This window comes from Salmo salar, chromosome ssa19 (genome assembly GCF_905237065.1).
Source record: "Salmo salar chromosome ssa19, Ssal_v3.1, whole genome shotgun sequence".
Taxonomy (NCBI): domain Eukaryota; kingdom Metazoa; phylum Chordata; class Actinopteri; order Salmoniformes; family Salmonidae; genus Salmo; species Salmo salar.
The window spans coordinates 68,767,295-68,782,490 of NC_059460.1; the positions used below are offsets into that span (position 1 = coordinate 68,767,295).

General features: G+C 42.3%; 1 protein-coding gene and 1 long non-coding RNA gene across 4 annotated transcripts in view; one reads left to right on the forward strand and one right to left on the reverse strand.

Annotated features, from left to right (window-relative positions):
* The window catches only part of LOC106579432 (cadherin-23), a 706,260-nt gene that overhangs the window by 311,737 nt on the left and 379,327 nt on the right, over positions 1-15,196 (forward strand). For all 3 annotated transcript variants that reach the window (XM_014159337.2, XM_014159338.2, XM_014159342.2), the window contains exons 10-11: positions 6,536-6,648; positions 11,643-11,831. In XM_014159337.2, coding sequence (XP_014014812.2) covers positions 6,536-6,648; positions 11,643-11,831 — 302 coding nt within the window. The remainder of the gene's footprint in view (positions 1-6,535; positions 6,649-11,642; positions 11,832-15,196) is intronic.
* Positions 1-15,196, reverse strand: part of LOC106579436 (uncharacterized) — a 66,032-nt gene that overhangs the window by 7,713 nt on the left and 43,123 nt on the right. The window lies entirely within an intron of this gene.

Consider the following 15,196-nt stretch of genomic DNA (forward strand, 5'->3'; position numbering starts at 1 on the left):
ATTCCTGCAGTCAGCATGCCAATTCCACGCTCCCTCAAAACTTCAGATATCTGTGGCATTGTGTTGTGTGAAAAAACTGCACATTTTTATTGTCCCCAGGTATACCAGTGTAATGATCATGCTGTTTAATCAGCTTCTTGATATGCCACACCTGTCAGGTTGGATGGATTACCTTGGCAAAGGAGAAATGCTGACTAACAGGGTCGTAAACAAATTTGTGCATTTTAGAGAAGTACGCTTTTTGTGCATATCGAAAACTGGGATATTTTATTTTAGCTCATGAAACATGGGACCAACACTACATGTTGTGTTTATAGTTTTGTTCAGTATACAACATTTTCAAAATGTTATTGAAATGTTCTGAATAACTCCAAGATATTGTCAAGTGCATATTGCGTGAACATCAATGGAATATTATGTTAAACCAAAAACAAATGTGCTATGAACATCATAAAAACAGATATTTTGAAATTGTTGAACATTATGCAACATTGTGGGGATGTTCTGTGCAACCTTAGTGAATATCACAATAATACTTTTGCATAATTTTAGCCGCAATAACAAAGTGTTCTCCCCACCAGTAATTATAGTAAAAAGCTGAAGGGTGGGTCTGAAAAAATGTAATAACTCTCAAATTCATAGACAGAGCCATGGATGCAAAGACTGACCATCCAAGATATCAACATTATAGTTTAAGTCATTTTTTTAGACGATATAGTGTTTGTTTACATTTACTTTGTTTTCAAACATTGGCGTAAAACAAGCTTATATTTTGGGTTCTGATGTGGTACAACAATATGTACTAAGTTAATGAGGCATATTTACAGTGCATTCAGAAAGTACTCTTCCCTTTTTCCAAATGTTACATTACATATTTTTTCTAAAATGGATTACATTAAAAAAATCCTCATTCATCTACACACAATACCCCATAATGACAATGCGAAAACAAGTTTTTAGATTTTTTTGCAAAAGTATAAAAAAAAACAGAAATAGCTTATTTACATAAGTATTCAGACCCTTTGCTAAGAGACTCAAAATTGAGCTCAAGTACATCCTTTTTCCATTGATCATTCTTGAGATGTTTCTACAACTTGATTGGAGTCGACCTGTGGTAAATTCAATTGATTGGACATGATTTGGAAAGGCACACACCTGTCTATATAAGGTCCCACAGTTTATTTGATTTGATGTCAGAGCAACAACCAAGCCATGAGGTCAAAGGAATTGTCCGTAGAGCTCCGAGACAGGATTGTGTCGAGGCCAAGAACACAGTGGCCTCCAACATTCTAAAATTGAAGAAGGACAACCAGCTCTGCAGCACTCCACCAATCAGGCCTTTATGTTAGAGTGGCCAGACAGAAGCCACTCCTCAGTAAAAAGGCACATAACAGCCCGCTTCGAGTTTGCCAAAAGGCACATAAAGGACTCTCAGACCATGAGAAACAAGATTCTCTGGTCTGATGAAACCAAGATTGAACTCTTTGGCCTGAATGCCAAGTGTCACGTCTGGAGGAAAACTGGCACCATCCCTACAGTGAAGCATGGTGGTGGCAGCATTATGCTGTGGGGATGTTTTTAAACGGTAGGGACTGGGAGACTAGTCAGGATAGAGGCAAAGATGAACAGAGCAAAGTAGAGAGATCCTTGATATAAACCTTCTCCAGAACGCGCAGGACCTCAGACTTGGGCCTTGTTCACCTTCCAACAGAACAACGACCCTAAGCACACAACCAAGACAACACTGGAGTGGCTTCGGGACAAGTCTCTGAATGTCCTTAAGTGGCCCAGCCAGAGCCCAGACTTAAACCTGATCGAACATCTCTGGAGAGACAGTGAAAATAAATCCGCAGTAACGCTCCCCATCCAACCTGACAGAGCTTGAGAGGATCTCCAGAGAAGAATGGGAGAAACTCCCAAAATACGGGTGTGCCAAGCTTGTAGCATCATACCCAAGAAGACTCAAGGCTCTAATCGCTGCCAAAGGTGCTTTAACAAAGTACTGAGTAAAGGGTCTGAATACTTATGTAAATGGGATATTTCAATTATTTATTTTTAATAAATGTACCAAAATGTCTAAAAACCAGTTTTTATTTTGTCATTATAGGGTATTGTGTGTAGATTGAAGAGGGAAAAAAACTATTTAATCAATTTTATAATAAGCCTGTGGAAAAGGTAAAGGGGTCAGAATCATTTCCAAATGCAGAAGTTATATTCTTGAAGAATCAATGGGTATTATTAATTCCAAAAATGTTAGTAACAACTACATATTCTTTCCACTTTAACGGAATGTCCTATTCGACCTAACTTGAACATTGTATGAATGTCATCACAAATTATCATATTTTTGTTTTGGGAACCTATCTCTTGTAATGTACCCACACTGTTCCCACAACTTAATTAAATGTTAAGGGAACCTTTCCAAACGCAGAAAGGCTATTATGTCAACATTCTTGCAACATCAAAGGAATGTTTTATGCACCCTGATATAAATGTCAGCAAAACTGGACAGTTTTAGTGTTTTGGGAACCTTGTCATATACCCACAATGTTCCCACAATCGAAAGAAACATTCTGGATACCTATAAAGAACAGACTGTGTTCTGGGAACAGGGCTGGACTATTAGGCCGGATTAGGCGGCCGCCTATGGAGGCATTTTCTGAGCTAAAGTGAATAAGACGCACCTCCAATAACATAAAACCTCACATAATTCTTGCCAAAAACAATGACAATTTCTCTCAACCAGTGGCATATGGGCTTTGTAAGTGAGTGCCCTATGATAAGCAGTGCCCACTTTGTCAAAGGCAGGGAGGCAAAATATTTATCATTCCCAGCACGTCTCTCCAGGGTGCTGTTGGAGAGACGCATCGCTGCACCGCTCCACCAACGTTCCGTCCAAAAAAATTATCTAGCATAAAATATGTAGCAGAAATAGCATATGATAGAAAGAGTGTGGCCTTTTCTGTAGCCTACAGGCTGGAGATAAAATGTATGACAATGTAATGAAAAGTTTTACATGATGCAGTTTCTCCGATCAAATAGCCTAACGTAAATGGCGCCCAGTCAAATAATAAATGGGCTGACATGTTAACAAACATATAAAATATCCTAAAAACAGGACAGGTCAAAGTAAAATGGAGAATATGGAATGGAAAATCAGGCTACTCACAACTGCTGTCCAGTAGTTTCATCCCGTGGGCTAAATTGTCATGATCAGTGGTTTCAAGTTTGTATTTGTACATTTTTTAAGAGCTGATCATAGCAAAAAGAAAATACTTCTGCATTTCCCGCTGTGTAAGCACATTACAAATAGGCTCAGGATAACTCCTCCTGATAAAGTTGAGTGTCTGCTATTCAGAGCTTAAAATAGCTAAATTGATTAGTCACAGGAATCAGGACTAATAAAGCCAATGCAATGGCCTGTTTTACAAATGGTGGGCCTACCACATGGATGGGCATTCATACAATTCCATTGCGGGCCGACATGGTAGGCTACACCCCAGTAAGCACGGACCGACGTTGACGTCTTTTGGACGTCTTTATTTTTACATTTCATGGGGAACTGTAAGCCAGGGATGGGCAACTCCAGTCCTCAGTAAGCACGGACCAACGCTAACGCCTTTTGGACGTATTTTTTGGTGAAGTCCAGACCAGCCTTTATTTCCACGGATGTAGTTTTTTGGTCCGGACCAAATCTAAACCAATCATAGACGTCTATAAATTACATATTTTCAACTTTCATTCAGAACCGAAAATGAACCTAACTTCAACGTCTGGAAAAATACGTATTTTTGACGTCATTTCAATGTCATTTTGCTAACCGGGACGATTCATGTAGGGGCAGCAATTTCTTGTCTCGCCTAGGGCAGCAGAAATTCCAGGACTGGCCCTGTCTGGGAACATTGTTGAATATTGTTGAAGGTGAATGCTTTTTAGAATCATAGAATCATCCGCACAACTGGGTAGTTTTTGTTAAATTAAGGGAACACTAAAATAACACATCCTAGATCTGAATGAATGAAATAATATTTTTAAATACTTTTTTCTTTACATAGTTGAATGTGCTGACAACAAAATCACACAAAAATAATCAATGGAAATCCAATTTATCAACCCATGGAGGTCTGGATTTGGAGTCACACTCAAATTTAAAGTGGAAAACCACACTACAGGCTGATCCAACTTTGATGTAATGTCCTTAAAACTAGTCAAAATGAGGCTCAGTAGTGTGTGTGGCCTCCACGTGCCTGTATGACCTCCCTACAATGCCTGGGCATGCTCCTGATGAGGTGGCGGATGGTCTCCTGAGGGATCTCCTCCCAGACCAGGACTAAAGCATCCGCCAACTCCTGGACAGTCTGTGGTGCAACGTGGCGTTGGTGGATGAAGCGAAACATGATGTCCCAGATGTGCTCAATTGGATTCAGGTCTGGGGAACGGGCAGGCCAGTCCATAGCATCAATGCCTTCCTCTTGCAGGAACTGCTGACACACTCCAGCCACATGAGGTCTAGCATTGTCTTGCATTAGGAGGAACCCAGGGCCAACCGCACCAGCATATGGTCTCACAAGGGGTCTGAGGATCTCATCTCGGTACCTAATGGCAGTCAGGCTACCTCTGGCGAGCACATGGAGGGCTGTGTGGCCCCCCAAAGAAATGCCACCCCACACCATGACTGACCCACCGCCAAACCGGTCATGCTGGAGGATGTTGCAGGCAGCAGAACGTTCTCCACGGCGTCTCCAGACTCTGTCACGTCTGTCACATGTGCTCAGTGTGAACCTGCTTTCATCTGTGAAGAGCACAGGGCGCCAGTGGCGAATTTGCCAATCTTGGTGTTCTCTGGCAAATGCCAAACGTCCTGCACGGTGTTGGGCTGAAAGCACAACCCCCACCTGTGGACGTCGGGCCCTCATACCACCCTCATGGAGTCTGTTTCTGACCGTTTGAGCAGACACATGCGCATTTGTGGCCTGCTGGAGGTCATTTTGCAGGGCTCTGGCAGTGCTCCTCCTGCTCCTCCTTGCACAAAGGCGGAGGTAGCGGTCCTGCTGCTGGGTTGTTGCCCTCCTACGGCCTCCTCCACGTCTCCTGATGTACTGGCCTGTCTCCTGGTAGCGCCTCCATGCTCTGGACACTACGCTGACAGACACAGCAAACCTTCTTGCCACAGCTCGCATTGATGTGCCATCCTGGATGAGCTGCACTACCTGAGCCACTTGTGTGGGTTGTAGACTCCGTCTCATGCTACCACTAGAGTGAAAGCACCGCCAGCATTCAAAAGTGACCAAAACATCAGCCAGGAAGCATAGGAACTGAGAAGTGGTCTGTGGTCACCACCTGCAGAACCACTCCTTTATTGGGGGTGTCTTGCTAATTGCCTATAATTTCCACCTGTTGTCTATTCCATTTGCACAACAGCATGTGAAATTTATTGTCAATCAGTGTTGCTTCCTAAGTAGATAGTTTGATTTCACAGAAGTGTAATTGACTTGGAGTTACATTGTGTTGTTTAAGTGTTCCCTTTATTTTTTTGAGCAGTGTATATTTTGTGATGTCCCCACAATGTTCTCACCAAACTATTCCCACAACCTAATGAAACAATCTGGGAACCTTTAAAGACAGATTAAATGTTATTTCCAGGAACATTCTTGCAACATCAGGCAAATGTTTTATAGAAATATTCTATAATCATCAGCACGACTGGAGAGTTTTTGTGTTATGAAAACTTTCACAGAACCAATTTTGGTTTGCTAATTAGTATAAAAAAGGGGTAGATTGGATAGTATGGAAGGAGGATGGGCAGAGAAGGCAGGCGGATAAGTAGAAGTGCAATAATTAATTTCCATTGTGAACGAGAGAGCTAGATAGAGATACAGTTTGTGGAAGATAGAGATACACACACTGAAATTGTTCTAGTGGATTGAAAGCAGTCAACACACAATGTTATGAGTCCCAAATAAGCACCCTATTCCCTACATAGTGCACTACTTTTGACCATTTAGCAGATACTTTTAGCCAAAGCGGCTTACAGTACTGCATGCATACATTTCCATATGGAATCAAACCCACAACCATAGTGTTGTAAGTGCCATACCAACTGACCCACACAGGACCATGGAAGAAATTAAGAGGCTGATGGAGGAAGTAGAGGTGAAGAGCAGAGAGCAGACTCACAAATTAGATAAAAAGATGCAGGTGGACAGAGGTCAGAGGGGAGCCCTGGACTGGTAGAGAGATAGTGCTATAGCATGGGCCAGCCACTGTATTATATATGACACTCCGTCACACACACAAACACTTCATAGAGCACCTCCACCTGTCCGACTAGTCCTACGGATACCTCTACCCAATAGGCATGTTTAATAATTTACCTGATGAGGATCACTGACTCTCTCTCTCCCTCTCCCCCATCACTTCCCTCCTCTGCCTCACCCTCTACTTTAATATCCTTCTCTCTCTCCTTCCTTTCCTACCTTCTCACCTCTCTCCCCCTCTCCTTTCCCTCTTTCCGCCTCTCTTCTCATTCCTCCAGGCAACACCAACAGCATCTTTGCTCTGGCCTACATCAGTGGCTCTTTGACGGTGAATGGACAGCTGGACAGAGAGAACCCCCTCTACTCATCCGGATTCACTCTAACCGTCAAGGTCTGTCTGTCTGTGTCTGTGTTTAGGCCTGGGAGTAATGAGAGACCTAAACTGAGCATAAAGCGAATATGAGCAAATAATAATACTCTATTCGCTTTAGAAAAAACTGAACAGGGTGCACTGCTCGCCTGTTCACTGCATAGCATCTCTGGATTTGCTTATGGAGCTTCCTAACATCCTTAAACATCATGAGGTTGTCGAAGCTACACTACCAACTCTGCATTTTATTTAGTTGTAAACCCTCATAGTTACATACAGTACATACATTCTGAATACAGTATGCTGGTACAGTATAGAATACATCATCAATACTTAATTCAAGGCATTGGGAGGTGAGGTATAATCTTCCAGGTGTGCATTTCATCACCCCAACCTGAGGCATGTTATGACAGAGAACAGCTAGTCTTCCTTGGGAACAACCTGGGATGATGAAGGAATAGAAGATGTTCTTATCAATTTCAGAGTGGGGAACAGGTGGAGGGATTTGTGGTAAAAGGCCAGTTTTGTCAGAGTGAATGTTGATGACTAGCCTCGTACTATCACACTGATCTCACGAGCTTACATAAATATGTTTCACTAAACATATTTATCTATGTTTCACTAAACATATTTATCTAACCTCGCGAGATCAGTGTGACTGTACGAGGCTAGTTGATGACTGCTTTCTACCAGAACCTGTAGTCTGCTTTAGACTCACAAATAGATAGATGACCTGTACAAAAAGATTCAGGATCAGACAAACTGTGTTGTTTTTTGTGTTTTGAACTGTGTTTCGAACATGTGTGTGTTAGAGATGAGTATTTGAAATTATTTCACTATAAAATAATCTAATATTTTTGGGTGGGATATCCGAATATTAAAAAATAAATAATAATACTCTATTCGCTTTACCAATCGAAATGATGCTACAGTGGAGGGAAAAAGTATTTGATCCCCTGCTCATTTTGTACATTTGCCCACTTACAAAGAAATGATCAGTCTATAATTTTAATGGTAGGTTTATTTGAACACTGAGAGACAGAATAACAACAAAAAAATCCAGAAAAATGCATGTCAAAAATGTTATAAAATTATTTGCATTTTAATGAGGGAAATAAGTATTTGACCCCTCTGCAAAACATGACTTAGTACTTGGTGGCAAAACCCTTGTTGGCAATCACAGAGGTCAGACATTTCTTGTAGTTGGCCACCAGGTTTGCACACATCTCAGGAGGGATTTTGTCCCACTCCTCTTTGCAGATCTTCTCCAAGTCATTAAGGTTTCGAGGCTGACGTTTGGCAACTCGAACCTTCAGCTCCCTCCACAGATTTTCTATGGGATTAAGGTCTGGAGACTGGCTAGGCCACTTCAGGACCTTAATGTGCTTCTTCTTGAGCCACTCCTTTGTTGCCTTGGCCGTGTGTTCTGGGTCATTGTCATGCTGGAATACCCATCCACGACCCATTTTCAATGCCCTGGCTGAGGGAAGGATGTTCTCACCCAAGATTTGACGATACATGGCCCCGTCCATCGTCCCTTTGATGCGGTGAAGTTGTCCTTTCCCCTTAGCAGAAAAACACCCCCAAAGCATAATGTTTCCACGTCCATGTTTGACGGTGGAGATAGTGTTCTTGGGGTCATAGGCAGCATTCCTCCTCCTCCAAACACGGCGAGTTGAGTTGATGCCAAAGAGCTCCATTTTGGTCTCATCTGACCACAACACTTTCACCAGTTGTCCTCTGAATCATTCAGATGTTCATTGGCAAACTTCAGACGGGCATGTATACGTATTCTTGAGCAGGGGGACCTTGCGGGCGCTGCAGGATTTCAGTCCTTCACGGCGTAGTGTGTTACCAATTGTTTTCTTGGTGACTATGGTCCCAGCTGCCTTGAGATCATTGACAAGATCCTCCCGTGTAGTTCTGGGCTGATTCCTCACCGTTCTCATGATCATTGCAACCCCACGAGGTGAGATCTTGCATGGAGCCCCAGGCCGAGGGATACTGACAGTTCTTTTGTGTTTCTTCCATTTGCGAATAATCACACCAAATGTTGTCACCTTCTCACCAAGCTGCTTGGCGATGGTCTTGTAGCCCATTCCAGCCTTGTGTAGGTCTACAATCTTGTCCCTGACATCCTTGGAGAGCTCTTTGGTCTTGGTCATGGTGGAGAGTTTGGAATCTGATTGATTGATTGCTTCTGTGGACAGATGTATTTTTTTACAGGTAACAAGCTCCGGTTAGGAGCACTCCCTTTAAGAGTGTGCTCCTAATCTCAGCTCGTTACCTGTATAAAAGACACCTGGGAGCCAGAAATCTTTCTGATTGAGAGGGGGTCAAATACTTATTTCCCTCATTAAAATGCAAATCAATTTATAGCATTTTTGACATGCGTTTTTCTGGATATTTGTGTTGTTATTCTGTCTCTCACTGTTCAAATAAACCTACCATTAAAATTATAGACTGATCCTTTCTTTATCAGTGGGCAAACGTACAAAATCAGCAGGGGATCAAATACTTTTTTCCCCCACTGTAAATGTCACAACATCAGACAGAGAGCGCAGTTGTTTTCAGGGTGCTATAGTGGTAGCGTTTGGCTAATAGTTGCCTAGGCTAACAGCAACAGTAAAAGAGAAGTCTAATGTTCGCCATCATAGAACTGATTCTGTTTCAAAAAAGGTTTTCTGAGTAGTGCTTTGCATTGATCTCTGTCAGGTCTTGTGGACCCTCTCTTGGTGCATGCCTGTAGGATAATCGCTATTTGAAGTGGGGAAAATAGAATACTGTTGTCAAGGCTGACTGGAGGGCTAAATGTGCTAGCAATGATAGTAAAATGCCTTTTCATGTGAAACACAACCCATAGCCCATGAAAGAAAAAGAAAATAAAGCAATCACTTTGTTCATCCTCAGAACTGTAGGCTATAGTGAATGCACTCGGGAGCACCGGTCTAAGGCGTTACTACAGTCCCTGGTTTGAATCCAGGCTGTATCACATCCGGCCGTGATTGGGAGTCCCAATTGACCCCGCATTGTCTGGGTTTGGTCGGGGTAGACCGTCATTGTAAATAAGAATTTGTTCTTAACTGACTTGCCTAGTTAAAGCAGCAGTAGCTCAATGTGCCGTACATAAACACAACATTCTAAAGTTTGTTGTTTTATTAATTTAAGGATTTCAAATGTCATGGTATAGGTAACTCCTGTAACATAAAGTGTCTTAATATGGCGTTGAGCCACCACGAGCCAGAACAGCTTCAATGCACCTTGGCATGGATTCTGCAAGTGTCTAGAACTATATTGGAGGGGTGTGACACCATTGTTCCATGAGAAATTCCATCATTTGGTGTTTTGTTGATAGTGGTGGAAAACACTGTCTCAGGCGCCGCTCCAGAATCTCCCATAAGTGTTCAATTGGGTTGCGATCTGGTGACTGAGATGGCAATAGTATATCATTTACATCGTTTTCATGCTCATCAAACCATTCAGTGACCACTCGTGTCCTAAAGCATCCGCCAACTCCTGGACAGTCTGTGGTGCAACGTGGCGTTGGTGGATGGAGCGAGACATGATGTCCCAGATGTGCTCAATTGGATTCAGGTCTGGGGAACGGGCGGGCCAGTCCATAGCGTCAATGCCTTCCTCTTGCAGGAACTGCTGACACACTCCAGCCACATGAGGTCTAGCATTGTCTTGCATTAGGAGGAACCCAGGGCCAACCGCACCAGCATATGGTCTCACAAGGGGTCTGAGGATCTCATCTCGGTACCTAATGGCAGTCAGGCTACCTCTGGCGAGGACATGGAAGGCTGTGCGGCCCCCCAAAGAAATGCCACCCCACACCATGACTGACCCACCGCCAAACCGGTCATGCTGGAGGTTGTTGCAGGCAGCAGAACGTTCTCCACGGCGTCTCCAGACTCTGTCACGTCTGTCACATGTGCTCAGTGTGAACCTGCTTTCATCTGTGAAGAGCACAGGGCGCCAGTGGCGAATTTGCCAGTCTTGGTGTTCTCTGGCAAATGCCAAACTTCCTGCACGGTGTTGGGCTGTAAGCACAACCCCCATCTGTGGACGTTGGGCCCTCATACCACCCTCATGGAGTCTGTTTCTGACCGTTTGAGCAGACACATGCACATTTGTGGCATGCTGAAGGTCATTTTGCAGGGCTCTAGCAGTGCTTTTCCTGCTCCTCCTTGCACAAAGGTGGAGGTAGCGGTCCTGCTGCTGGGTTGTTGCCCTCCTACTGCCTCCTCCACGTCTCCTGATGTTCTGGCCTGTCTCCTGGTAGCGCCTTCATGCTCTGGACACTACGCTGACAGACACAGCAAACCTTCTTGCCACAGCTCGCATTGATGTGCCATCCTGGATGAGCTGCACTACCTGAGCCACTTGTGTGGGTTGTAGACTCCGTCTCATGCTACCACTAGAGTGAAAGCACCGCCAGCATTCAAAAGTGACCAAAACATCAGCCAGGAAGCATAGGAACTGAGAAGTGGTCTGTGGTCCCCACCTGCAGAACCACTCCTTTATTGGGGGTGTCTTGCTAATTGCCTATAATTTCCACCTGTTGTCTATTCCATTTGCACAACAGCATGTGAAATTTATTGTCAATCAGTGTTGCTTCCTAAGTGGACAGTTTGATTTCACAGAAGTGTGATTGACTTGGAGTTACATTGTGTTGTTTAAGTGTTCCCTTTGTTTTTTTGAGCAGTGTATATTCCAACCTTGATCTTTATCCTTAATTGAAATCAACCATTACAGCAAACCAGGAGAAAATTCATAGACCAAAATAAAGAAAATCTTCCCCAAAAAATGTAATATATTTATAAGATATGAATTCCCCCTTTCCCTACCACATACTGTATCTCTATCTTTCTCTCTAGCTCTCTCGTTCACACTGGAAATTAATGATTGTACTTCTACTTATCCGCCTGCCTTCTCTGCCTGTCCTCCTTCCATACTCCCCCCTTCCTTCCTTCCCTACCTTCCCCCTTTCTCCTCCTCCATTCCTCCCTCAGGGCACAGAGTTGAATGATGACCGTACCCCGACGGATGCCTCGGTGATGACCACCTTCACCATCCTGCTGATTGACAAGAACGACAACGCGCCCAAGTTCAACAGCTCCGAGTACCGAGTGCGTATTACTGAGCTGGCCCAGGTGGGTTTCGCCCTACCCCTCTTCATCCAGGCTGAGGACAAGGATGAGGTGGGTCACCATCACCAATCATACATTACTTATAATAAACGGTATCACTATATTTGACAGTGTAAGTTTGACATGGAAGTGACAGTGATAAGAACTGTCAATAGACCTGACATGACCACATTCACTCTACACAAAAGTCAAGGTGCAAGTTGGTACCAAATAAGGTTCTTGAGAGCAATGTCATAGGGGAACCCATTTTAGGGTCTCTGAAGAGACATAGAAGGGTTGGCTAACAACGTCCCAAAAATTATGCGCGCACATCGATGTGGACGGAAGGTGTGCTTTGTTATGATTTTGAACCGTTAGATAACTAGCAACAATGACTAGAAGCTGCCTTGCATGGAATCGAAGGTGGCTTGTTTCAGCTCGTTGTATCTTCTTAAAATGTTAAGTTTCACGTTTTAATGTCACATGCACAAGTACAGTGAAATGCCTTTCTTGCAATATAATACTAAAAATAACATAAGGTAGAACAAAAACACACAAGAAATAAAAATAAGAAATATGAAAAAAAAAAAAAAGTAAGCATACTAAATTATATAAAGCGTCAGTCAGTTCCAGTACCCTATTTACAATGTGCAGGGATACTGGAGTGATACAGGTAGATATGTGTAGGGGTAAGGTGACTAAGCATCGGGATATATGATAAACAGAGTAGCAGCAGCTAATGCGACGATTGTATGTGAGTGGGTGTGCGTTTGTGTAGAGAAAGTATAAATGTCTGTGCATATTATGTGTGTGTGAGCAAATGATGGAGTGCGTGTTTTTGTGTGTGTTGGAGTGTCAGTCTATAGGGCCCTGTGAGTGGTTCCTCCTTTAAAAAGTTGTGAGCTTACACTGCGGAATTTAGAGGTAATTTGTGGTTTAGTACGGTACCCTGCATCACCAATTCATAGCTCCAGACCAGCGCAAGGGGGAGTTAGAACACTGATTATGCTTTTGGGTCATACTGTGTCTCTGACAATGAATGGGAGACATAAACCTAAATAGAAACTGATGCACGACTTCAGAATTACTTACTAAAACTGTTGTTACACTAAGGTTTTTATTATTTTATTTTGTTAGGCTCTTACTGTAGTACTGTAGGCCACTCCCAACCAGTCACATTGTACAGTGCCTAAGTGGCGCAATGGTCTAGGACACTGCATAGCAGTGCAAGCTGTGTTGCTACAGATGCTGGGTCAATACCTGTGCTGTCCTCGATTGGGAGACCCATCAGATGATTGTAGGATTGTTGGTTTTTCTCCCTCTAAAAACAGAAATAAATAATTCTATATAGCAAACTGGCTTTATTTACAAATCAGTAACAATGTCTCACCCCATGTTCAAGAATGGCCCTTTTCTTGCTAATTTTACGTGATTTGAAAGCGAAATCATTTCCAAAATATTTAAGGGACAATGCACTAAATATGGCGCTGACTAGGGAAACGTTCCCGCTGTTCTGTTCTTAGTGCCAGTCTACACGTTCAAACTAAAACAATGTAACTAATAATCTTTATGGCATCTTTATGCTTTCATTATTAAAATAATGATAAAAAAGTATTTCAAAATGCCGATGTTTATTAAGTTATGGATCCATAGTGATTTACTATGTGAATAAATATCACTGAATTACAGAAATATCATCCAATCCTCTAATGCTCTATATGTAATTATTGGTGTAGTCATGTCATATTTTTCGCCTACTGTGGGCTACACGAGTCTCACTAGTGTTGAGTAATGTGTTGTTAAAAGTGATGTAGGTCTTCTTTATTTAAAGAGCATATTGAAGCAATAGCGTACAAATATTTAGCACCGTTTTGCGCTGCTCTGAGACAAGCATGGGGACTGGTCTTAATAAATCAATGGAGTTTTTATTTTCACTGAATCTCCATTTGGGTTTTGGTTAGAGTAGAAGTAGAACATTTGTTTCCCACAGGACACTGGATTATTTAGCTAAATAGCCCAGTGGTGCACTCCCGACCGTCAGGTTGTACAGCTCCATATTTTCCGTTCCGTCCTAACGGGAACCCAGAGGGTTTTTAGTTTTCCTTGGAATAGAAAGACTATAATATTAATCAAATGAATCCTGAACACTAAAAGTAATTGGAAATGTAGATACAAATTATTTGTGACATTGTGGTTACAATAAAGAATGTAAACAAGATGCTGTGCTTTTATTTACGGTAGTGATGGACAGCTGGTGGCATTTTGAAAACAGGTTTTCAAACACTTGTAGCCCAATTAGCAGGACAATAGACTCTTTATAGCCAGGCTACTGCAGGTGTGAACATCCCCCTACCTGCAATGTATTCGATGCTTAAGTACTCTGAAGTGTTAGATTTCTAACTCAAAACAACAGTACAGTATCTCTTCATCAAGTTCTTTATGCTTTTGTTAATAAAATAATGATAAAAATACTCTTTCAAAATGCTGATGTTTATTTAGTTATGGATCCATAACGAATTACTATGGGAATAAATATCAGTGAATTGCATACATTTTGGAAAAAAAGTTGTCTATGGAAGGTAAACAAATTGTTGCTTACTGGAAAATACACTTTCAAACACACGGTCACATTGTACAGCGCCATTATGGCTATTAGCAGGGCTACATTTAGGCCTTTATGGGTGGCACACAATTGGCGCAGCATTTCTCTTCTTCTAAAAACATAAATAAATGTTTTGGCCTTTACAAATGTTATTTTGGTGTTTATTCAGATTGCAATCGCTCTCTTTCATTTTTTTGAAAACGAAATAACCTCCAAAATATCGTTATATATTATCAAGTTGATGACACAGTCATATAGCCGGCACCTACATAAAGCTGAGTGAATCACTTTGGATCAAAATAAATAAGTACCAACATTCTTTCCTATAGTCTTTAATAAAGAAATGTTTTGGTTATCCTGACCTGGACACCATGTACAGTTTTATAATAGCCCATTATGGGCTATTAGCAGGACAATATTCCTTTACCAACTCCTCTCTGTATTTTGATACTTTGTGGAGAGGGGCTCTGGAGTGGATGGGGGCTCCCGCAGCACAATATGCATTGCTACAGATGCAGGTTCGATTCCCGTGCCGGGCGCCACCAGGAGTCCCATGAGGCTGCTTTTGGTTTTAATTTAGAATCCTCCAATCCTCTATATGTAATTATTGGCGGAGAGTCACGTCACATTTTTCGATATACTGTAGGCCTACCGTAGGCAACATGAGTCTCACTAGTGTTGAGTAATGTGCTGTTAAAAGTGGTGTCGGTCTTCTTTATTTAAAGAGAATATTGAAGTTAAAAGCAATAGGATTTGAAGAAAAAGCCTACAACTATTTTAGCACCGTATTACGCTGCTCTGAGACAAGCATGGGGACTGGTCTTGATAAATCAAA